This window comes from Leptonychotes weddellii, chromosome 7, assembly GCF_054177405.1.
Source record: "Leptonychotes weddellii isolate Sample4059 chromosome 7, ASM5417740v2, whole genome shotgun sequence".
Classification (NCBI taxonomy): domain Eukaryota; kingdom Metazoa; phylum Chordata; class Mammalia; order Carnivora; family Phocidae; genus Leptonychotes; species Leptonychotes weddellii.
The window spans coordinates 129034205-129058145 of NC_138375.1; the positions used below are offsets into that span (position 1 = coordinate 129034205).

Sequence of the window (23941 nt, forward strand, 5' to 3'; positions counted from 1 at the left end):
GCAGGGGACCACTTCCACCTGATTCCCACTAGCGATCACCTGTCCCTAGGTAGAGGTCACATCTAGCTGCAAGGGGTGTGGCTCTGCTAAGACACACGGAAGAGCCCCCTCCTCCTCTCCTTCTCTTGACGACCTCTGAGTCCTCCAGGGGAACTTCGCACTGCCCATCTGATGTCCTTCAAGTCTTGGTCACAGCATTTCCTACCCCGACTCATTGCTTATTTCAATCTTTTTTTACTGTTACACGTTCAGTCATTCCTAGCATGGACTCTGGTCTCAGACTACCCGCACTGCAATTGCTGCTTCCTATGCATATGGCTCGAGCCAAGTTATTTAAACTTTCTGTGTCTCCTTTTCTGCAACCGTAGCATGAGGCTGATTATAGCTCCTCCTTTAGAGTTGTCCTGAGGACTGGATGAGTAGATGCAGGGCAAGCACTCGCAAGAGCGTCTGGAACACGGGAAACCCCACAGTCCTGCTGACTGCGCTGTTATTGTGTTCTGAGGCCTCAGGGACATCTCATAATCCATGGCGTTCTTCAGAGGTTTCAGCTCACAGGAGAGAGGGAGTAGAGACTGTCCAGTCAGCTCTCCACCAGGACGCAGCGTTAATCCACTGTACTGCAACACACAGTTGGGCCTTCTCTCTCTCTGCCTGTTTATCATGATCCTGGGGCAGCTCAGTCCTTCCTGTTCTGGGGACAGTTCCTCTTCTTCCGGAACTATCTGTTTACTCACATTTCTGTGGATCCACCCTTCCCCAGTTACAGAGAAATATATATCTGTATTTAACAAACAGATGGAGACTTAATTTTAAAAAACTCAGTATACCCCAACATGTCCAACTTGCCACCGCCACCAGGCTCAGCCCCACACGGCGGCGGCAGATGGGAGAAAAACGGCACTGATGCTCTATCCCTCGCTCTCCCTAAAGGTGGGCCGCTTCGGTTCTTCTTAATATTTCTCCTCAAGAGCCATCTTTGTAAAATCTTTCACAACAGAAGAGAAGAATTAAAGGAGGACTCTCAGAGGGACACCTGTCTTTTTTGGCCACATAGGGAAAAGTCATGGAAATCATGTTCCCAAACCCTACCCCACATCCTCCTTCCTACCCAGACCCCAATCCTCACCATCCTGAAAGAGGCTCAGGGACAAAGTCACCTTCACAGAAATTGCTGGTAAAGCACCCGGGGCGGGGCGGGGGGGTGGGGGGGAGGAAGCTACCTGTGCTGTGCGCACCTGTCTGGCTCTCTCCCCCACACCCCTCCCCTAGGGCAACTCCTAGCACCCCTCACACCTTCCCCGTCTGTGCAGCACAACACACTCCAGACATTTCCAAATAATTGCCCATCAGCTTCCCAGTAAAACAAAAAGGCTGTAGTTGACACTTTCTTTTCGCTCCCCACCCAAGCTGTTCACGCAAGAAAAAAAATTTTTTTAAGTCTACAAGTTGAAAGGCTTTTTTAAAGCACCTACCCACATTAAAGGAAGACTGTTTAATTTAGAGCTACAGCTACAAGATCAAAAATAGGAATAATTAAAGCCTGAGATTAACTGTTAAGATAGGCATTTTTATTTTCTTTGCCAAGGCCTTAAACAGGTAAGCCACATATTTAAAGGAAGCACTCAGATCTGAAAATCCCAATGGGGATTTTTTTTTTTTCCTTGTTTAAGACATAATGAATTCAGTCTTCGGAGACCAGGGAGCAGGGTTCGTTAAAGCTCCCTGAACTGTCAGCTGAATAATTATCTAGCAAAGCCTATGTGTAGGTGACTCCGCACGATTGAGCTGCTTTCCTGTTTTGAAACAGAAGGTTGCCAACCTCTGGAACAAAATTTGGCAAACTCAGGCAATGTCCGTTCGTGGCCCTCCTTTTCATCATGCGATTATTTGATTTTTCAGCCTTGTAAGTATACTGAATTCCACTCAAATACCCTTTCCGAATGTCCTAGAGAATGTAGATTTTCCAAACAAAACAAACAAACAAACGAACACATAAAAAAAACCAACCAAACATTAAAAATCTCCCTTTTTCAGAATGGCTGGAGCCAAATGAACTTATGTCAAAACGCACGAACAGCCTGACAGTTTATACTCCAAGGAGAAGGTGAAGCAGGCACATTCAGGGTCAAATGCAAAATAAGAATTCTGGGGGAAAAAAAAAAATCTCATTACTGCCAGACCTGTTGGTTTTTTAATAGGATTATAATTTTAAATTGTGGCTTTAAAATACCTGTCTGAGAGCTCAGATGTTATTGCTTTAAAATCTGCACTCGAGGGGTGGTGGCTGTGGGGTTTCCCCCTTCACTTAAAAAGAATCTGGGCAGCTGAATAATGGGCTCATCCTTTTGTGGCATGGATTCTCATCATCATATTTTAAAACTAAAGTATTCAGCCTCCTTCCCCACAGGATGCAAGGTACCTTCAAGCAAACACAATGCAAGTCATTATGCTAACTTGACTGAAGGCAGAGCTAAGCAATGAACTTGAGAACAGACGCAAAACCTGATGTGGAGTGGAGATCTACCCGGCTTGCTGGTGTCCCAGAAGAACTTTGCCCGGGGGTCAGGCAGGTCCGTTGGCTACGCCTCACCAGGTAGGGAGAAGTGGGATTTCCAGAAGAGAACACAAAAACTCAGTTCCTTGTTGTAAAGGAGGAAAATGAACAGCCCACCTCCTGGAGCTGGCCAGCTTCCCTCAAGTTCAGTCGAAGAGGACAGTCCTGCCCTAAACCCAGCAAACTCCCTCCCCTGCTTCCGCTAATACCTCTGTCATCTGCCAAACACCAAAATGGGCCTGGAGTAGGTTGCCTGTTTTGCTCTCACACACAGCAAGAGCGTTGAGAGAAGGGTAATGATCAGCCAGTGCTGTCCCGGACTCCTGTCCCCAGCTGGAAATCACCTAGCCCCACAGTCTCCATTGTCCATGCAGACAAAGGTCATAGGCAAAAGAGGCAAATTCCCAGTGTAGCTCTAAGTGTTCCTGATGGGACCTTATTTCTAGACTCATTGGCCTAGACTGCGCTCCTGGGACTGGGAGCAACTAAGGTGTTAAAATGTTTTATCAGGATTCCAAGAACGTTGACCATCTAAGGCTTTTTCACTGTGTCCCCCTTAAGCTTCAAAGCCCTTGTGAAAACTGACTCTCAATGTAGGTCCCAACGACTTGGAGATCCCAGCCAGGATGCGAGGATTATGCCTCGATGGGTCTGCAAGCCAGTTTCAAATATGGGGCACACACATATAAACTCGTGAGAGCTTGAGAGCTGCCTCTGTTGATGTCAGCCTGCCTCTGAAACCAGGAAAATGGCACAGCAACTCAGTCCTCCAAAGATATTGAGCAAACATCTCAGCATAACCAGAGAATGGACATTCCTCTAACCCCCACCCCCTGTATGCTTTGATAATATTAACTCCATGGTTCCATGACCAGATCTCAGTCTTTCCCTGCTGCCCGAAGACCAGCCAAGAGCTTCTTCATCCCTCCAACCCACTTTCTTTCTTTCTAGAAACCCCAGCAGCTGTATGACTTGCTTGAACTGAGCCGTGCATACATGCCAGTGGTCATTCTGAGGGTGAGCTTTCGGTTGTGCAAAACCTACACCTCAAATTGAAAAACAAATAAACGGCTTGGGGTCATCAGGGTAAGGAGCTAAAATAATATCTAATTTTTTTTTAAGATTTTATTTATTTATTTGACAGAGAGAGACACAGCAAGAGAGAGAGCACAAGTGGGGGGAATGGGAGAGGGAGAAGCAGACGCCCCGCTGAGCAGGGACCCGATGTGGGGCTCGATCCCAGGACCCTGGGATCATGACCTGAGCTGAAGGCAGACGCTTAACATCTGAGCCACCCAGGCGCCCCATAACATCTAATTTTGACAGGTGCATGGAATTGTGAATTTAAATTTTGGGAACTCCTGTATGAGAGAGAGTAAAGGTGTGGTCTTGATGGGAAGTCATTGGTCAAATGTTACAGTGTGGGCCCGGCTCATCCAGACAGGCCCCTTCATAATTCCTACAGCTCATAATGTTTCCTTCAATTTGTGGGAAATTGTTTCCATTTGTTTTCTTTTCCCCCTGTGTCGTTCTTACACATTTTTCAGTTTATTCTGGGTAGCTTAGAGTTCTAAAAATGTCATCTTTTTTTTTCTCATGACGTTTTGCAATCGCTTCTTAATGGGGTGTAGTATTTGGCCAACTTACTGAAATTCTCTTATTAGTTCAGATCATGTTTCAGCTGATTTGGAAGGATTTTCCAAACAGACAACTATATGGTCTGCAAGTAAAAACAGCTTTGTCTCTCCTTTTTCAATATTGATACGTTTTGTTATTTTATACTATTTTATTCCATTAGCTAGGATGTTGAATAATAGTAGTGTTTATCTTTGTTTCTGATTTCAAACTAGTGATTCACCATTGAATATGAGGTTTGTAGAGGGGTTTCTTTCCTTTGTTAAAGTAAGGCTGTTTTATTTTAATTCTATTTTGTTAAGTGGTTCATTACATCATAAATGGGACTTCGTAGAACTCATTAAAATGTTTTTTTCGGAATCTATCAAGATGACATTATGCTTTTCTCTCTTAATTCCTGATCAAATGAACTACATTAATAGATTTCCTCATGTTGAAATATCCTGGCATTCCAAGGATAAGCCCTACTTAGTTAAGATGTATTATTCTTTTAGTACACAAATGGATTTAATTTACTAATGTTTTATTTAGGATTTTGGTGTCTTTGTTCATAAATGTGATTGATCTATATTTTCTTTCCCCCCTCCCCCGATATCTTTGTTTAGTCTTGTTATACGGTTACGCAAGCCTCATAGATGAGATGAGAAGCTTCCAAGTTTATTCTGTGCTCTGAAAGAAGTGATATAACCCCACAATTATCTGTTTCTTGGTGATCTGAGCTTTATGACTAACTTGGCTTAACTTTTACATGTTTCTGTAATTATCTTTCTTTAGTCAATTTTAGAATTTATATTTACCAGGAAATCACTCATTTTAAAATCCACATTTGCAAATTTATTTTAAAAAGTTCAGCATGGTGTGTTTTTATGCTTTAAATCTCCTAAAAGAATATACATCCTTAAACAAACTGAGGGTTGCTGTAGTGGGGGGTGGGGTGGGAGGGAGGGGGTGGCTGGGTGATGGACATTGGGAGGGTATGTGCTATGGTGAGTGCTGTGAATTGTGCAAGACTGTTGAACCACAGATCTGTACCTCTGAAACAAATAATGCAATATATGTTAAGAAAAAAAAAAGAAGAAGAAGATAGCAGGAGGGGAAGAATGAGGGGGGGAAATCGGAGGGGGAGACGAACCGTGAGAGACGATGGACTCTGAAAAACAAACTGAGGGTTCTAGAGGGGAGGGGCTGGGGGGATGGGTTAGCCTGGTGATGGGTATTAAAGAGGGCACGTTCTGCATGGAGCACTGGGTGTTGTACACAAACAATGAATCATGGAACACTACATCAAAAACTAATGATGTAATGTATAGTGATTAACATAACAATAAAAAATTTAAAAAAAAGAATATACATCCTTTCTTATTTCTAATGTTTCATTAAATTCCTCCTTGTTCATAACTGGCCTTGATCAAAGCCTTGATCATTTTTCTTTTTTGCATTTACTCCATTAACCCCGCATTTTCTCATGTTTATTTATTCTTTCCTTCTACTTTTTGGGGAATTACCTTATAATTTGTTATCTAGCTTCTTGATTCCTAAGTTCAGTTTATTTTTAAAAAATCTTTAAATTTTTTTTTAAGGGGTGCCTGGCAGGCTCAGTTGGTGGAGCATGTGACTCTTGATGTCAGAGTTGTGAATTTGAGCCCCATGTTAGTGTAGAGATTACTTAAAAATAACATTTTTTTTTAATAGAGAGAGCTCATGCATGAGGTGGGGACAGAGGGAGAGAGAGAGAGAATCTTAAGCAGCTCCATGCCCAGTGCAGAGCCCAGCACGGGGCTCGATCTCACAACCCTGACATCATGACTTGAGCAGAAATGAAAAGTCAGACACCTAACCAACCGAGCACTGAGGTGCCCCAAAATAAAATCCTTAAAAAAAACCCTGTCTCATTATCTAATTAGGATATTGCAAGCTATAAAATGTCCTGTGAGTGTCATTTTGCACGCATCCTACAAACTTTTTGTCTACTACTGTGTTCACATTCTCATTTATTCCTGAGTTATTGGTCATTTCAGGAAGATTTTCTCTTTAACCTAGGAGTTATTTAAAAGTCTGTGCTAAAATGTCCTGGTAATTGTATATAGAAGACATAAAGAACTCCTACAAATCAATACTGAAAAGACAGCTCATTATAAAATGAATAAAAATTTGAACAGTCAACTCATCAAGAAGACATGTGAGTGGCCAAAAAAAAAAAAAAAAGTGAAAAGGTAGTCAACATTAGCAGTCATCAGGGAAATGCAAAGTAAAACTACAGTGAAATACCACTTGACATCCACCAAAGGGCTGACATTGAAAAGATGTTAAAATATCAAATGTTGGTGAGTAAGGTGAGTAAGTAGAGCAAAAACTCTCGAACGTTGCTAATGAAAGCATAAAGTGGTACAACCACTTCAGAAAAGAATGGTAGTTTTTGGCAGTTCTAATAAAATTAAACAGATTCCCACCCTACAAACTAGAGCTTCTGTTACTAGGTATGTACCCAGAATGCATATGTTCAGAAAAATCCTTGTACAAAAATGTTTCTATTAGCTTTATGTACAATAACCCCAAACTGAAATCTGGATCACCAAGTAGTAATATAACCGCACAGAGAGATACTACTTAAGAAATGAATAAACAGGGGCACCTGGGTGACTCAGTCGGTTAAGCATCTGACTCTTGATTTCAGCTCAGGTCATGATTTCACGGTCACAGGATTGAGCCCTGCGTTGGGCTCAGCACTCAGCATGGAGTCTGCTTGAGATTCTCTCTCTCCCTCTCCCTCTGCCCCTTCCCCAACTCATGCTCTCTCTCTCTCTCAATAAGTAAATAAAATCTTTAAAAAAAAGAAATGAATAAATAAATAAGAAATGAACTGTTGCTACACACAACAATCAGGAATGCATCTCGAAAATATTATGCTGAGTGGAAGAAGCCAGATACAAAAGAATTTCTGCTGCATGATGCTATTTACATAAAGTTCAAGAACAGTGATTATCTCTGGATGGGGGAATGACTGGAAAGGGGCAGGAAGAATCTTTTTGGAGTGATCGAAATGTTCTAGATCTTCAGCTGAATGATGACTACTTACGTGTGTACCTCAAAATTCTATGAGCTGCACACTGAATACTTGTGCATTTGACTACGTAAATTATACTTAGAAGAATACCACCACCAACAAAAAGTGGTTTTTTGCCCTTCTTCTGTAGTTAATTTACAGTATTAGTGCATTTGGCTAGAAAATGTATTTAAATACATTCAGCTACTTAATATTTATTGAGATTTCCTTTGAATCATAGTAGATAGTACATTTTTGTTCCTGCTCTATAAGTATATGAAAGAATATATGTAATTCTGTTAAAAATAACTTATACAGCTTGCAGTTTCTTTTTCAAATACACCGGTTTTCTTTTTTAAAAAAAATGGTATTTCTATTTCTGAGAGAACTATGCTAAAATCGTGGATTTTTTTTTTTTTTTTACTCATTTCATCTGGTAAACATTTGTTGAGTTCCTGCCCTTGGAGGAACATACGTTAAGAGTTGAGAGCAAAGGGTATGGAGCCAGACCACCTGAGTGTGAATCCTGGCTCTGGTATTGACTAGCTGTGTGACAGTGAATATGCCACTTAGCCTCTCTGTGCCCCAGTTTCTGTATCATTAAAATGTGGACAATATAGTGCCTCTCTTATGTGTCTGTCATAACTATTAAATGAGTACATGTGAATTCCTAGAATAATGCTTGCATAAAATAAGAACTTAGTAAGTGTTAGCTGTCACATGACTGGAACTATGTTATGCCCTGGAGATACTACAATGAAAGAGTGAATATAAGACATGGTCTGTCTAGACCTCCTGGAGCTTATCTTGTAATGGTGGAGTCAGACTTTTTGTCAATTGCACAAATAAATGTATAATTACCATTGGGATAAGTGCAACAAAAGAGAAAAAACAGTATCACAAGAGCATATAACAATGAGACATGATCTGTTTTGAGGGATTGGAGAAGACTCTCCTAAGGAAGTAGCATTTGGGCTGAGAAGAACCTGGTTATGACTTTCAAATATGAAAGAATTTCTTAAACAAGTCACAGGAAGTATCTATAAAATTTGGTTGCATTACATTTTAAGCTAGTCTAGTACAAAAAACACCACAAACAAAATGAAAAGACAAATCAAAGACAAGATATTGCAATGAATATGGCTGACAAAAGGTTACTTTCCAAATTTATAAAGAAATCCTACAAATCAGTAAGAACAAGCCAAAGTGTACAAATGGGTGGACAGATGACAGGAACAAGCCATTCACATTATAAACTGGAATAGCCAAAAAAACACAAGTAAAGATGCTCACCCTCATTAGTGAGCAAGGTAACACAAAATACAATAACAATGTTATACCTGACATACTGGCAAAAATTTTAGTGTAACAACATCAATATTTGGCAATGAGAACTCTAACATTACTCTAAAAGTAAATTAATACAATTAATTTGGAGAGCAATGAAGCAACATCTAGTAAAACCAAATAGGCACATACTCTTTGACTCAGAAATTTTACTCCTGGGCATATACTCAAAACTAAGCTTTCCAATGTTTTCACATCAAGGCCCACAACGGATTTTATTTTACCCAATTGTTGTGTCTCTGCCTTTCAACAGGAGAAATTTAGCCCATTTACATATATTGTGATAACTAATATTACTGGATATATTTCTATAGACTTATTTAATGTTTTCCATGTCTCCAACTTTAAAAATATCTTTGTTAGCTTTCCCCTTTTTTCCCCTACCATCTATTTTAATGGATTTTGAATTTTTTGAATTTCTTTTTTCGTCCAGAAGCTTGGATATTATATACCCTATTTCTATTTCTTTTTCTGGTGATTACCCTTACACTTGAAAACACATTTAAGCATATATCTTCCTATTAATCTCTGGTATTTGTCAATATCTCTAAACTTTCCCTGAAAAGTTATCTGTTGATTTGATACAATTCCAAAATTAGCCTGCTTTCACTTTCTTCTCCATCCCAAACCCACCATAGGGAAATCCTTTTCACATCATGCCATCAAAAACTTTTTAGACTTAACTACCAAGCTTATAGGTTTATTGGCTTACCACTTTTCTGTGACTTGATCACTTTCTCAGGGTGTCTTTTCTTCTTGCTAGAAACAGTCGAGTGTATCTGCTCAGAGAGGGTCTGTGGGGGTCAAGTCCTTGCATGCCAGTGGTTTTATTCTGTCCTTCAACTTTGACGCTAGTTTGGCTCAGCACAACATTGTAATTCTCTGCAGCTATTCTTTCTTCTGCAGTTGAAAACCAATGAATTCCCCTAAATTGTTATCCTTTTGGTCTACTGCTACTTTCCCTTAGATTTCAGTTTAACAAGTATTTGTCACATCCCTACTATGTGCTGAGTACATTTCTAGGTGCTGGGCCCAGAGGGGTGCCTGACATAGGCCTGTGCACGGTGTGCTGGGTTCACTCCCACCACTGTGCCTCTACTTCCTACACTTCCCCCTGAGGACTGGTTGAGGGGCACCCTGCTCAAGGATAGCCAATGCCTAGGCTGGGCAACAGCACAGTGTGGTCTGATCTTCAACAAAAACCCAAAAACAACAGCAACAAAACTGAGCTTTGCTGATTCAGTTCTCATTCTTATGCATTTCAGTGGCGGAAATGCCCAAAGAATAAAGCTGTAAAAATAATTCTGCCTGCTCTTTGGCCATCTGCCCACCAAGGGCAGAGCTCAGGGCATCTGGTCCCTCTGATAAATGCTCTGACCCAGCTCTGCCTGACAAACCACATCTTTCTCACTATCACTTTCTGAGCAATGACATTTGGGAGAGGAAAGACCAGCTTCTTGGCACAGCGGTTCCCTAAAGAAAGAAAAGAGGGCTGGGCATGGGGGTGGGGCACATTTATTAAATCACCTGGAGAACTTTCTAAAAAATGCACATTCTGGGCCCTTAACCTGAGAATGAGATTTGACTTCTTGGGGATGGTAAGGAGAGGCTGGGGGGCTTGGGCGGAGCGGGGGGGACAAAAATATACATTTTGAAAGTGTTTCAGGAAATTATCATCTATATTTTACGCATGGCCACTATGCCACTTCCGAGAGGCAGCCACTGATGTTATCCATCCCTGTCATTTTAGAGATGAAGAAACCATGGCTCAGAGAGGAAAGGTGATTGATTTGTTTCAGGCCATATAGCTAGTCATAGAGGAGCCAGGATGAGACTCAAGGACACTTGAATCCTAGACTGTGCTTCTCCTGACTTTACCTGAAATATGTCTTTAAATCTTGCTCTACTTGAGATCATCATCATCACCATTATCACCAGATACTCTACTGGCCACTTACATAAACTTATCTCTCAAATTGGCAATAATCCTCCAAGGCAAGTATTGTCTCTGTTTCTCACCCTTGTCCATTTTCTCAACCTTTACATCCTATGCATCCTGACACACAGGATCGGTCACCAACAAGTGCCTGTATCTGTGCTCTTTGTCTTTTGCTGTAAGGTCTCTTCATATCTTGCCCAAATGGAAAGTTGGCTGTCCCCTGTAAATGCCACCTCATCTGCAGCCTCTCAAGTGGAGGCTATTCAGGTCTCACCTTCATTCTCCTTATATCAGAGGGCTTGAGGGTGGGGTAGGTGTCCCATTGTACTTGTAATTCAACTCTCTTCCCTCCTCCTTCAAAACCCCCAGATCCTTCAAAATTCATGCCACACTTTACTACCTGCCACCCTTACTTGCGACTGTTGGCTACCAATCTATTCTCCTTCACTCATTAATGACTCTAGCATCTGGCCCTCCATGCCTACTCCTGTCACATTCTTGGTGACTTAAAAACCTTGTAGAATAGTGGACCATTCCACACCTTCCATGACCTCCTCACCTCCAACAATCTTTAATCTCTACTCTCTACTCAGACACAGTCTCATACTTGTGTTCCAAACCCTGACATCACATCTCTCTGATATCAATCCATTGACTTTACCATCTTTGTATCTTTCTTTATAAAGATACAAAATATATGCTAAGATAACATATATATGCATATGTATGCAGATTATTTATATATAAGGGGGTTCTTTATATAAGGAGATATATATACACACACACATATGTGTGTATTTATCTCCTTATATCCTCACCTGCCTCTTTGTTCTGCTTCATTCCATGGTTTACCATTACGATGATTTCTTGCCTTTCTTTTTCCATCAAATCCATCTGGAAGAAGCCCATTCAAGAGTAAATCCATACCCACATATCTTGTGATCACAGCTGAGGTGCTCCAAGTTGTAGCAGAAAATACAGAGGTGCTGGAGGGTTTACTTTAAACATATCCCTGCACACCCCAAATAGGAACCCAGCATGCTTGGCGGTTTTATGATACTTCACTCTGTGAAAAGACTGTTTCACACCTTTCCCTCCCTCTTTCAACTTTATGAATGTCTGTCTTCATTTGAGTTCCCCTAAAAGCTGTGCCTGAGACACAGGCTTACCTGAAGGTAGTTTATATGGGAAGTGATCCCAGGGATCCAGAGAGAGGACCTGAGGAGTGAAACAGGAAAAGTGGGAAAGGCAAAGATGTAGGACTGAGTTGGCTGCCCCTATGGGCAACAGAGGACCAATCCCATGGTACCTTCTGAAGAGCCTGAAGGGTGTAGCTCAGATTTCTCTGCTCAGGCAATGAGATGGGTGAGTACTTACCTACACGCTTTACCTCCTGTCTCCAGGTGGCCAACGGTGGCCTCTTGCCACCAACTCTCCCACATCTCCAGGCTGTCCCAGGGTGAGCGCCCAGCACATTCTACGGGCTTTCGTGCAGCAGCTTCAGGGACCCCCTGGGGCAGACACGGTCACACTGCTGCCAGGTGGAGCTGTTCTGAAGCCTGTCCAGACTGTTCCCTGTAATAGTCTGTCAAGTAAGGAGTGTCTCTCTGAGAGGATCTGAACTAAGGCACAAGGGAATCCCTTGCACCTTGCATACCCTTCATGGACCCTCCAATTCAGCTGAGTCTTTATCCAAAGCTGCAAGTTCTGCCAGGACTTAATGCAAGAGAGTGAGTGGAACGAGCCCTGGTCCCCTTGTCCCAGCTGATCTCAAGGTCATAACTAACACTCATCGTCTATTTCTACCACCCGTTCTCCATCTTCTCAGCCAGCATTGAGCTGGTGTAAGTTGACTGCTTTATGCAGGCACCTCCGTCCCCTAAGAGGTCTGCCTCTTGATGCCTTGGATTTATCAGGTCATGGCTGCTGCACTGCCCATTTACCATAGTTATTGGACAAGAAAGCACTGGAAGTCACTCATGCAGATCTTCTGAGTTCGGACATGGACCTCCCTGCTCTCCTGGGCTGGCTGGCAGCCATCCAGCAGGAGGATCATGAGGGCACTGGCCCTGGGTAGAAGGTAAGAGGTAAAAAGGTAAGTTGTTAGAAGCTAAGAAGGTACGTTCCAAAAGGCTTCCATAGGAGTGCGAGGGGATGCCAAAGAATTTCTTCGCTAATGTCACAAAGAAGGAGTTGTCTCCTCTTGAATACAAACGGTGTGCCGGGAGCTTAGGTGACATATTTTCTGGTGAGACTACCACTGCTATCCCTGTTTTCATCAGGGGAAACTGAGCTTGCCGAGCCAGGGCTCACCCCTGGGACTGACCCCGCAGCCCTTCCTGTCAGCCCGATGCCTCTGCTCTGGGGGGTGAGACCCATGAGGTGGCCTGTGAGAGCACACCTTCAAGGCCCAGAGAGCTCAGCCTGATCCGATGTGTGTAAATACAGACAGAATCGGGGACTGAGACAGGGCCAGCCGCTCAGCTCGCCCCCTGAGGCCTCTCTCCCTGCATGCTTCCCCATGGGGCTCTCTGCTCCTTTCCTGGCTGTTCTTTCGGGAGTAGGTCATCTTGGGCAGACCGGTAAGTATGGGTCCTTCCAATCCATCCAGTGAACGCATGTTCCTTTCTCCCTCAGGTCACTCTCTTCCCACGAGCTTCGCCATCCACAACCCCCAAGTAGGTCACCCTTCGCAGGTTGGGTGAAGTCCAGGGGTGTGGCCAGCAAGCACCCAGGCCACCTCTTTCTGTGAGGGATCCCTGGTCTGTGCTGGGAGCAATGACATCACAGTAATGACAGCAGGCAGGTGGGGGCGGGGAGGGGCGCAGGCAGGACCCAGACCACAGACCGGCCTCTCTTGCAGGAGACACGGGGAGGCAGCCTGGTCCCGGGAGCACGTTGGTCCCACTTGCAAGCGCCCAGGGGCTGGGGGAGAGCACTCCGTAAGTCGGGAGATGTTTAGAGACGCAGCAGCAGGCCACCAGGGCTGACCTGTGGTCAGAATCCTCAGAGCCACAGACAGCCTGTGTGGATTTCAAGAACACCCAGCTTGGGGAAGCTGTGGCCTGGGGTGGGGAGTTGCTGGAACAGGGCTGGCTGACCCCAGTTCCTGCATCCCTTCCTGCACCCTGCGGGTTCCCCGCCTGGCATGTCCTCCTGACCCAGCCTCCTCTCCTCATGTCTCATTCCTGTACTCCGTCTGCTGGCCCCATGTCGCTGTCCTTCCGGGTGGCCTGAGCAGCTCCAGCAGGCCTGCAAGAGAAGGGGCTGGTGTTGGGCGTGTGCCCAGCAGCCATGGCCCCGCCCAGGTGCACCGGCTCCGGGCCCCCGCTCCCTGCCTGGCTGTGAGACCGTGGACAAGTCACTTGGCTTGTCTCTGCCTGTTTCCTCCTCCGTAAAACGGGAGGAGTATGTGTACAGTCATTAAAGAGGTGCAGAGCTGACGTGTTTTGAATCATTTCATTTATTGTTTGGAACAGTGTAATTGGTCCCATTTTCCAGACGGAGAAATCGAGGCTCCAAAATGAATAGACATTCACTGAATGACATGCATGGAATAGGGACCGCAACTGGAAACCCAAACTTGGTGATCCTGGAGCGTATGCTCTTCTTGGTCTCTCAGAGTCAGAGGGACTGACAGACAGGCAGATGAATGGGCACAGAGCAGCCCCGCCCCAGCTGGGCGGAACCTGGGCCCCCCGCCAGAAATGGGCATTCCAAGTGCTGCTGCTTCACCTTTACTTCTATTCAGCGTCCTGGGAGCAGCCCAGAGTCCGGCGCCAAAATTCCTGCTGCAGAATGAGAGACCCGATTCCTAACTAGAGGAAGGCGAGAATGGAGACCCAGGTATCCTTTCCAGCCCCTGCCTTGCCCCCCTTCCTCGCAGGCAGGGCTTCCTGGCACCCTGGCTACCTGCTGAGAAGCCATGGGCTCCCCTGAAAGAGAGGTGGGCCCCCCTGGAGCGTACATTGAAGCAGGGGTTACCATCTAGCACAAGAATCACCCCAAAGTTCTTCCCTCAGCCTCCTGGCAGCTCTGTTTCTGGAAGGAAACCAAGCGGAAGGACGGATGTTGTGGAGTCTGCGCCCTGTACAAAGGCTCCGGCCAACCACGTTCCCCAAGCTCTCCCAGGACTTGCTTCTCTTCTCAGTTTGCTTCTTGCAGCCCCGTGCCAAGCCTTCAATTAACGACCCTGCTTCTGCCCCCTCCCCAGCCATATGGGTACCAGATGCACCATGGAGACCTTGGACAAAGTGGGGAAGAAAAACTTTACTCAAGACAAATCAGCAGAGAAAACACAATTAGGCAAAGCAAACAGAGCTGAAGAGGCCGGTAGGGAAGCCAAACGCCCGGGAGCCCACCTGCAACACATTTCCAGGAGCCCCTCAAAAACCACCCTTCACTAATGGGGGCCATATGGAAGCCCCCACCCAGCAAAGGGAGGCTCTGAGCATAGCAAATCAAGACAGCCTCTGTGCCAGGGGCTGGGGAAGTGGGAAGAGGGGAGTTTGCTTGTGTTCTACCCTAGAGTCTCCAGGAAGGATGTAGGTAGGGCCTGTAGCTGCTGCAAAAACATGAGAACTCGGTGCCAAGAAGCCACCAGAAAATTGGCCCAGCTCCTTCCTTATCTTGCATTCTAGACCTCCAGCCAGAGCCAGCAGTTGCAATCGCTGGAAGAGGGAGGGGTGGAGGCCAGGTTTGCAATCACACTCCTTCTTTGGGAGGCCTGCTCAAATCTGAGCTGGAAAAAGCAGCTACCTCCCTGGGGAGCAGGGTGAGGGCTCCTTGATGGCCTTCTCAGAGCAGCATGCAACCCTGGGGGAGCTTCTGCCGACAGCAGACACCCAGAGCCCTAGGTGGTGTGGTCCTGCCTCCCGGGAGCGGCGGCTGAATGCAGGGCTCACTCATCCTTCTACCGACATCACAAATACTGAAGTGGGATGTGAGGAGCTGCCTCTTACCTCCCAGAGCAGTACGGTGTGGGCAGGTAGTGCCAGGAGCCCAGCCTCTGGCATCGGACAGACAGAAGCTCAAAGCCCAGGTCCGCCGCTTCTGAGAAGCTGTGCAACATGGAGCAAGTGACTGAACCTCTCTGGGCTTGTGATCTCATTTGGAAACTGGAGATGTACACCCAAGGTGCCGGGAAGATTAAGAGCTATGTGCACATCCCAGGCACACGGCTGGAACTTAATAAATGTGCTGAGACTATTGGAAGGACCCAAACAGCACGGGAGATCAGGAGGTGGGAGAGAGAGGAGTGAGCAGGCAGAATCTATGTGGAGTGGAGAGGCGCGAGGACATGAAGGAGCAACAGTTGAAGAACACGCAGCAAAGTGTTGGCGGAACTATGTCATGAGCTCTGCCAGCTTATTAGCAGGGGAACGGTTCTATTTTTAAAAAGCAAACCAGCCCAACGGAGGCATCAACCATACTGCCACATCTACATGGTGGAAATAAGCACCCAGCTCTGTTTCTTTTCTCCAAAGCCTTGCATGGTACCTGAGCCGGCTCTCCACTCCTTTCCTGAGCCTTCCAGCCCCGAGGGCTGCCTTGCCCCTCTCCCCTGTCCCCCTGCTCTTTGTTGCAGAAATAATGCCAGAAGGAAGTGGTGTCCTGGGGTCTTGCAGGAGGCTTGTCATGGCTCGGTCCCAGGAGCTGGTCTTGACAGCCTAGAGGTCTGGTTGACGTCATGGCTGGGCCAGAGGTCACAGACTCTGTCCCCAGGTGCGATGCCCCACCCCCCTCAGGGTGGCTGGCGTCTTCTGTGAACCTTTGCTCAGAGCTGGCCAGAGCTGTGGACCTCGAGCACTCACAGGGAGAGCTGGGGGGGGGGAGGGGGATGGGGGGGCACGGGGCTGGAGAACAGAATCCTGTATTTTGAGATTGAATTAAACTGTAGCAATGAACTTCAATCTAGAAACACGCTTTTCACGTCTCCTATGCATCTGTGTGGTCCTGTGGTGGTCCAGGGCAAGGGGAATGAATGGGCTGGCTACATCAATTGCCCACAAAACACCAGGAGATGAGTCAATACGAACTGGCAGCCAGGGAGCAGCCCCTGAATGACGGAAAGGCTGCAGGGCATCCAGCTTTTGTCCTCTGCGTCCTAGGACACCACCACTGGTATTGTACTGCATGGCCCGTGAGCAGGGGCCCTTCCCCACTGAGAGGGCCCGGGGTGGTGGAGAGCACAAGCTTTGGGATCAGCAGGCCTGTTTGCATCTGAGGCTAGCATCTTCTGTGTGGTCTCGTGAACTTGGGACTTAATCTCCTTGGCTTCAGTTCCATGCAGTGCTCCATTACGAGGGTTTCTGTGAGGATTAAGTAGCATAAAGTATATACAGGGCCTGGCTGAAGGAGAGCAGATTCCCTTTCCCTATGGTTCGGGTTCTCAGACCAAGCTTGCGGGGTCTGGCCAGACTCCCCATGCTGTTCCTTCAGAGCCCAAGCCCCCTGCGCTGAAACACAGCCCCACACGTCCCCCGGACCCCTTTCTTCTGCCTGCAGTCGCCTTTCTCTGGCTCTTCAGTACCCACAGCGGCTCGGCCTGCCCTCCGGTGGAATCTCCCCTCTTCGACCTATCCTGAATCACCCCAAAGCAGCTACTCAGGAGTTAGAAGCCAAGTACCTTCTGCAGAGAAGCAAAAGCGTCAGCGCATAATCTTCTGTAAGAAACCAGACAGGACAGTACGCAGGAGTGACAGGTCCAGTTTCTAGGAAGCCTGGAGCATCACCCGGCTCTGAGACCCAATCTGGCCTTCAGATCTACCCGACAGGGCTTTGCTTCAATGGGAAAGAAAAACCAGGAGGATAAAGTGGCGAGGAAACGTGAGTTGGCTTTTCGGATGAGTAATAACCCTAAGGCTCTGTCTGCCTTGTTTTCTATTTGGGAACCATTCATCCCTGAGGCCAAAGGGATGGAGAAAAGGGTAGACCCGGAATCAGAAAGAGTCTCAGGTCTCAAACCTCCTTGGCCTCTACTCCTGTGTCATTCACCCTAAACTGGTCAAGCACAGTCATATTTGTATTTGGGCCTTGCACATCCTTCTAGAACCTTAAGTGACTCCCGCGCTCAAGGCAGAATTTTCCCAAACCTCTTGTGAAGCCTGCTACAGCTGTTTCAGAACAAAACTGCTGAAGCAGCGAGGCTGCCTCTCCCAGGATGATGTCTCCAGTAGCTGCCCCCGTGCCTGGCATCTAGCAGGTGCTCAGTAAACGCTCGTGAGACAGCTCCTCTGGGCGGCTGTGGATCTGTGAGTCAGACGGTTCTGAGAAGGCAGACATCGAGGGCAGGCATTTTAAACTCGGTTCCACGGGGCTTCAAACCCAGAGTGACAGAGCCGTGGGCAGGAAGGTAGGGAGAGCTTAAGAAATTGATAAAATGGGGCAAGGAGTGGGGAGGAGATCTCAGCTATGAGACTTGTTTAGATCATTGTCCACTTGCTTAAAGCCAACCACTTGAAAGATTTAAAAAAACAAAACAAAACCCCAAAAAGAAATATTCAGGCCTCCAACAACACATTTTTTATTTTTTTACAGTAAGAAAAAAGAGAGAAAGGGGGGAACCTCAAATTTTGGAACCTCCGGTAGAACGACTTTTCAACCCAGCCGAGGCCACCCAGCCGTTGCAATCCAGCTGAACAAGAAGGAACAGCGGCCTGCCACCTCTGTTCCACCTGGGAGGCCAACCCGGGGGACGGCACCCAGCCAGGCCGGATTTCGGGCACTCCCAGCCCACTGGTGAGCCGCGCCTGCGCTGGTCCCTGCTCCCGTGCTGGAAAATCTGAGCCGTGAGGCACAAAGTGCAGCCTCTCTTCCTGAGGCCAGCATGCAGCCTGCTTCCCAGCCGGCCCTCCACTGTAGCTTCTGACCTGGACTTGAATTCTCCGAACACCAGGGAGCTGGGGTTCCTACGTCTTACTGAGAGTCACCTGCACTAGGACCTGTGTTTGACAACATGTGTGGGAGCAGCGTGTGTTACAAGGAAATACTGTTGGGAAGGTGGGATGTCTTCGTTCTCGAAAGCTACAGAATAATACCACCCAAAACTGGCAGGGGGAGGCAGAGGGCATGTGATGAGGGAAGAAACAATGAAGCAACAAAGCCAAGACATGAAAATACTGTGTCTCAGCAATCGGTGCAAAGTCTCTATCCAACCCCAACAGGGGCCCTTCGTCTACAGAGTGATTAGCTGCCACCAAGGGAACATGGGGCCAACGTGACCATGAGCTCGCCCTTACCCCCAACGAGTGCGACGCTGTCTGCACACACCAGCTCTTCCTAACAACTAGAGCAAAAACTAATGCTAATGTTAACCTCTAAGAAGTGAGCGAACATGGCTATCTAACAAGATTTTAGTCACTCACAATTCACGGGTAAGAAGAAGTGCTTTCTCGCTAACGTAAGCTGTTCTCTCAACTTATTTATGGTTTTCCAGGTATCATCTCAGAAAACCTTTGCTTTTAAAATTCAGATCTCTGGTTTCTCCCTAACTTAGCCACAGATAACTGTGGCTTCCGCACTGAGGGTTCTGGGTGACATCCACTGGCTCCCGTAGGCTGCTCTTCTGCTCCTGAAACGTTAGGTGGCATCCCATCCCTGCCCCAAGTCCACCAAACAACAACAAAACAACCCAATGACCCAGCAGTGGGCCCCACCAACTCCGGCCAGTTGTGCAATAGCTTGTCCCCTTCCTGATCCAGAGTAGCACCTGCCTCTGTTCCCTGGCTTCTGCTATTTACGCAGCTTTGTTATAATAGCACAACCATGCTCCCAAACACGGTCCTCCTGCTTGCCCCAAGGCCCCCCTCTGTATTTGGCAGAACAACTAGGAATTGAACTGGCTGAGACAAAAAGGTGAATCTTCGGAAAGGAAGGGTAAAGAAAGGAAGGAGCTGACCGCCCCACCCCACCCCCACACCCGGGACTAATGGAACAAAGGACCTGAATAATTCCAGGTTTTCTCTTCTCCAATCTCCTCCCTAATCTTCTCTGGTGTCCAGTTCATTTTCTGAGGCCAGCTTCCTGCATGTGGTTGGAAACTGGCCATCGGCCACTCTCACAATGTGCAGCCTGTCATCACAGAGGGGTTGATGTCTGTCTACAGCACAGACACACACACACACACCCACACTCTCTCCTAGAGAAGGATTCTGGTTGACCTGGTCTAAGTGCCACAGTCTACATGTTTGAGTCTCTCTCTCTCCAGTTCACATATTAAAAGCCTAACCCCCCAAAGTGATGGTATTAGTAGGTGGGGACTTTGGGAGGGGACTGGATCATGAGGGAGGAGCCCTCATGAATGGGACTGGTGCCTTAGCAAAGAGGATTCAGAGAGTTCCCTACCTCCTTCCACCATGTGAGGACACAAGTCTTTGGTCTGGGAGAGGGCTCTTGATCATGCTGGCACCCTGATCTCAGATTTCCATCCTGCAGAACTATACGATATACATTTTTATTGTTTGTAAGTCCCTCAGTCTGTATTACAGCAGCCCAAACAGACTACACACTCAGTAACCCACATACGCAGGTACTGTGCCCATTTCCATGCTATTGGGTATTACAATGGAAGGTACCAATAAAAGGATACAGATGGAGTGGAAGATAAGTTCCTCCAAAGGAAAGGGGTGTGTGGCTCCAAGACGAGAGGAAGGGTGATTACAGGCAAAAAAGGTGAGGTCCACTATACCTTCCTTGACCACAATCTGGTACCTTTCTCAAAATATACTGCTTCACACTGCTGTGGCTCAAAGTGTCCCTCAGATAACTTTCCTGTGACTATTCTTCCCACACTTACAGGTGACATTCTCACCATACTGTTCCAGAGCCCAAGAGGAGAATGTTTATAAATCTCCTGTTGTTCGTTATTATGTGTGCATATACACACACACACACACGCAATTGCATTTTAAAGTTGTATTCTAAAAACCCCCACAAAATAATATCACTGTTTATACAATCAAAGTTCATTTAGGTTTACCTACATATTTTCCACTTTATTTGCTCTTTCTTCATCTTATACTTTCTATCTGGGATCAGTATCTTCCTGCCTAAAGTACATTCTTTAGAATTTTCTTTGGTGTGAGTCTACTAGTGGCAAAATTGCTCCATCTTTTTGTTTTGATCCTAGATTTTATGTTTGTATATTTTATTTCTTCTTATTCTTGAAGACTATCTTGGGTGGGCAGAGCATTTTTTTGTTGGTAGAATTTTGTTCTTTTGACAGATTGACCTCATCATTTTACTGGTCACTAGCTTCCATGTGATTGTGGAGAAGTTGGCTGTCACTCTAATAGCTGTTTCTTTGGTTATCTATTTTCTCTATCTGTTTTGTGATTATTTCTTTGGTTTGGTTTTCTGTTGTTTCATTATGCAAGGGTGGATTTCTTTCTGTTTATACAGTTTGGCATATGATGGGTTCCTTCAATCTGTGGTTTCAGTTCTAGAAAATTATCAGCAATCATCTCCTTAAATCTGCCTCTATTCTATTCTCTCCCTCTTCTTCTAGAACTCTTTTTAAACTTATTTTAAGTCTTCTTACTCTATCACTTGTGTCTACTCCTCTCCTGTATTTTTCTTCTCTTTGATTATTAGTCTTTTAGTCTTTCTGTGCTATAGTTAATTTCTTTTGATCTATTTTCCAATTTACAAATTCTCTCTTTAGTCTAGTCTAATGTGCTAAAATCCCATTTATTGAATTCTTAATTTAAATAATATCATTTTTAGTTCTAGAAATTCTATTTGGCTCTTTTAAATATCTGCTATATCATTTTTTATACTTTCCTGTTTTTTGCTGATCAAACTGACTTTAATGAGAGTTTTACAGTGTGTTTGACAATTCTAATCTTTTAAAATCTGTTTGTTATGTCTTTGAACTGGTTCTTGCTCAAGGTGTCTTATTTCCTTGTATGTTTGGTTATCCTTGAGTACATGCTGGCCACTGTGCTTAAAAATAAGATGTTTTAGAAAAAATTCAAAGCTAACTAAGATGAAGTTACATTCCTTCAAAAAGGATTTTTGTTTGCTTTGCACATCACCTGTCTGGAATCACCTTAATCCAAGTTCAGGGCTGAAAGCTGTTTTGGACCACCCAGGTGATGTTAACTCAGACTGCAAGGCTGAGAGAGAGACCACCCAGGTGATGTTAACTCAGACTGCAAGGCTGAGAGAGAGGAAGAGAAACACAGAGAGAGAGAGAGACAAAGAGAGAAAAGAAGAAGAAGGAGGAGGAGAAGGGGGCAGAGAAGGAGGGAGGAGGAGGAGAAGGGGAGGAGGAGTAGGGAGGGAAAGGTGGGGAAATGAGAAGAAACTGAATAAAGAAGGAATTACTTTTGGTTCACCCTTACTTTGAGGATGAAGCCAATCGGGATACCAGCTTAATAGGTACATGGAAGAATGAGCATCAAACTCACATCCCGAGCTGCAAATCCTTGGCTTTAACTTCTATTCCCCCTGTCACATGAGGCCATCACAACTCTAGCTCAGTTAGCATCTGTTTCTTATTGGATCAGCAAAGGCCCTCAGAGTAAAAGTTACTTTGAGTGAGTAACTTACCTCTTTTGCCTTGGTAATTCTTCCCTATCTAGTTGGCACTTTAGTGCTTTAAAATTGTAATTTTTAAAAAAGATTTTATTTATTTATTTGACAGAGAGAGACACAGTGAGAGAGGGAACATAAGCAGGGGGAGTGGGAGAGGGAGAAGCAGGCTTCCTGCTGAGCAGGGAGCCCAATGTGGGGCTCAATTCTAGGACCCTGGGATCATGACCCGAGCCGAAGGCAGACGCTTAACGACTGAGCCACCCAGGTGCCCCAAAACTGTAATTTTTATATTCCATCTGGAGTTTTGATTTTCCCAGCAGAAAAGCTGATCTAAATTTCCTAACTCAGCATTTCAGGAGTTATGTTTTATGTTAATAAAAATATCGAAGCAGAAAATAAGAAAAAGAAAATAAAATAATCTGGAATAGCACTATCAGAAATGTCTAATTATTAAAATTAAAGTTATAGTAAACATCTTTTCAGAATTCTTTCTATGCATACATTCACACATACATTATTCCATATAAACCTATATTACTTGCTAGTCTGTAACTTTTGCCCAACATGATCATTTTCCATGTTAATGAGATCTCATCATTGAAAATGTTTGCATAATGATACTAACACTTACTGAGGACTTACTATGTGCATGGACTTCCAATGTAATTAATTCATTTAATCTTTGGGACAACTTTCTGAATAGATTTTATAGATTTTGAAGCTATTTTAGAGATTTTAAAACATTTTGTAGCTTAGGAAACATAAGCAAAGAGATACTAAATAATGTGATCAACGTCATGCAAGTAGTTGGTGGTAGGGTCAGATTTGAACTCAGACTGACTCCAAAGCCTATACTTATAAGAGCTCTGTGGTGCAAAGTATTCCACTGTATTCCACTTAATGTATTAAAGCAAGCCACATACTCATGGATAATTAAATTATTCAAAGTTTGTTTTGCTATTACATAAAAATAAGTTAAAAGAAATCCATACATCTTTATGTACTCATTTACCTATGTCCTCAGAATGAATTCCTACAAAGAAAACTGCCATGCCAAGAGTATACACATTTACAATTTTAGATTCTGGTACATATTGCCAGACTGCCCTTCAGAAAGTTTTACCTATTCACAGTCCCTCTACCACGTCAGTTTATAAAAGTGCCAATCCATTGGCATCCTTTCTAGCACTGAGTTTTGTCAATATTTTCCTTCTTTGATGCTCTGAGTATTATCATCTGCATTCCTTTTCAAACTGTGCCATTGAACTTCTCCCGTCTGGTGAGCTATCTGGATTCCCATTTGCTGCATTTCCTCTGTTCAGCCTTGGCTTTGTTCTGCTTTTTCCCCTCTTCATTAGTTTGTCCTTTGGCAGGCTCAGCTTTCTGGTTACATTTCCTTTCAGAACAGAAAACCGTCTTCAGTGTACAGGATCATTCAGAGTCTCCTAAACCCCATTTTCTGATTAGGATGCAGTTACCTGAGAGACTAAGATATTCATTTCAAGGCTGCCATTCTTTTCTCTCAGTTTTTTCCCAAGCCCATAAAATCTTTTCCTTTACCAGTGGCCGGGCTTTAGGGAATGCACATGGAAACCTGTTATACTACACAAGGTGTCTCCCACAGCCCATCAAAGAGCTGTGTTGTGGTCCCAGAACTTCAGTCTAGCAACCAAAACAGAATTTTCTAGGTAACCCTCCGCTTCCCTCCCTTCCTCTCTTCCTTGTTTCCTTCCTCACACATTTATCATTTCTTCAAGACCACAAAGATAACACACATTCAAAAGAACAATTCTTAAAATTCCACTTCTCTCTTCCTTCCACTCCTCTCAAATATTGTTATCCTTCCCCCTTGTATTTTTCTTCCAAATTTCCTCCCTACAGC

The 23941-nt window shown here is 45.0% G+C and overlaps 1 protein-coding gene across 3 annotated transcripts in view; it reads right to left on the reverse strand.

The window, feature by feature from the left end:
- LOC115944895 (uncharacterized) overlaps positions 1–16959 on the reverse strand; it is a 49532-nt gene extending 32573 nt beyond the window's left edge. Inside the window, exons 1-4 of one of the 3 annotated variants that reach the window (XR_004079396.2) lie at positions 11899–16959; positions 11691–11739; positions 11340–11415; positions 9295–9482 (exon numbers count right to left, since the gene is read on the reverse strand). Coding sequence is in view for 1 of the 3 variants with exons in the window: in XM_081827241.1 (XP_081683367.1) it covers positions 9313–9482; positions 11340–11415; positions 11691–11739; positions 11899–11963 (360 nt within the window). In the remaining 2 variants the exon portion in view is untranslated. Of the gene's footprint in view, positions 1–7719; positions 9483–11339; positions 11416–11690; positions 11740–11898 lie in introns of those variants that run through there. The other 2 variants (XR_014147281.1, XM_081827241.1) reach the window with 2 other exon arrangements.
- Positions 16960–23941: the final 6982 nt, after the last annotated feature.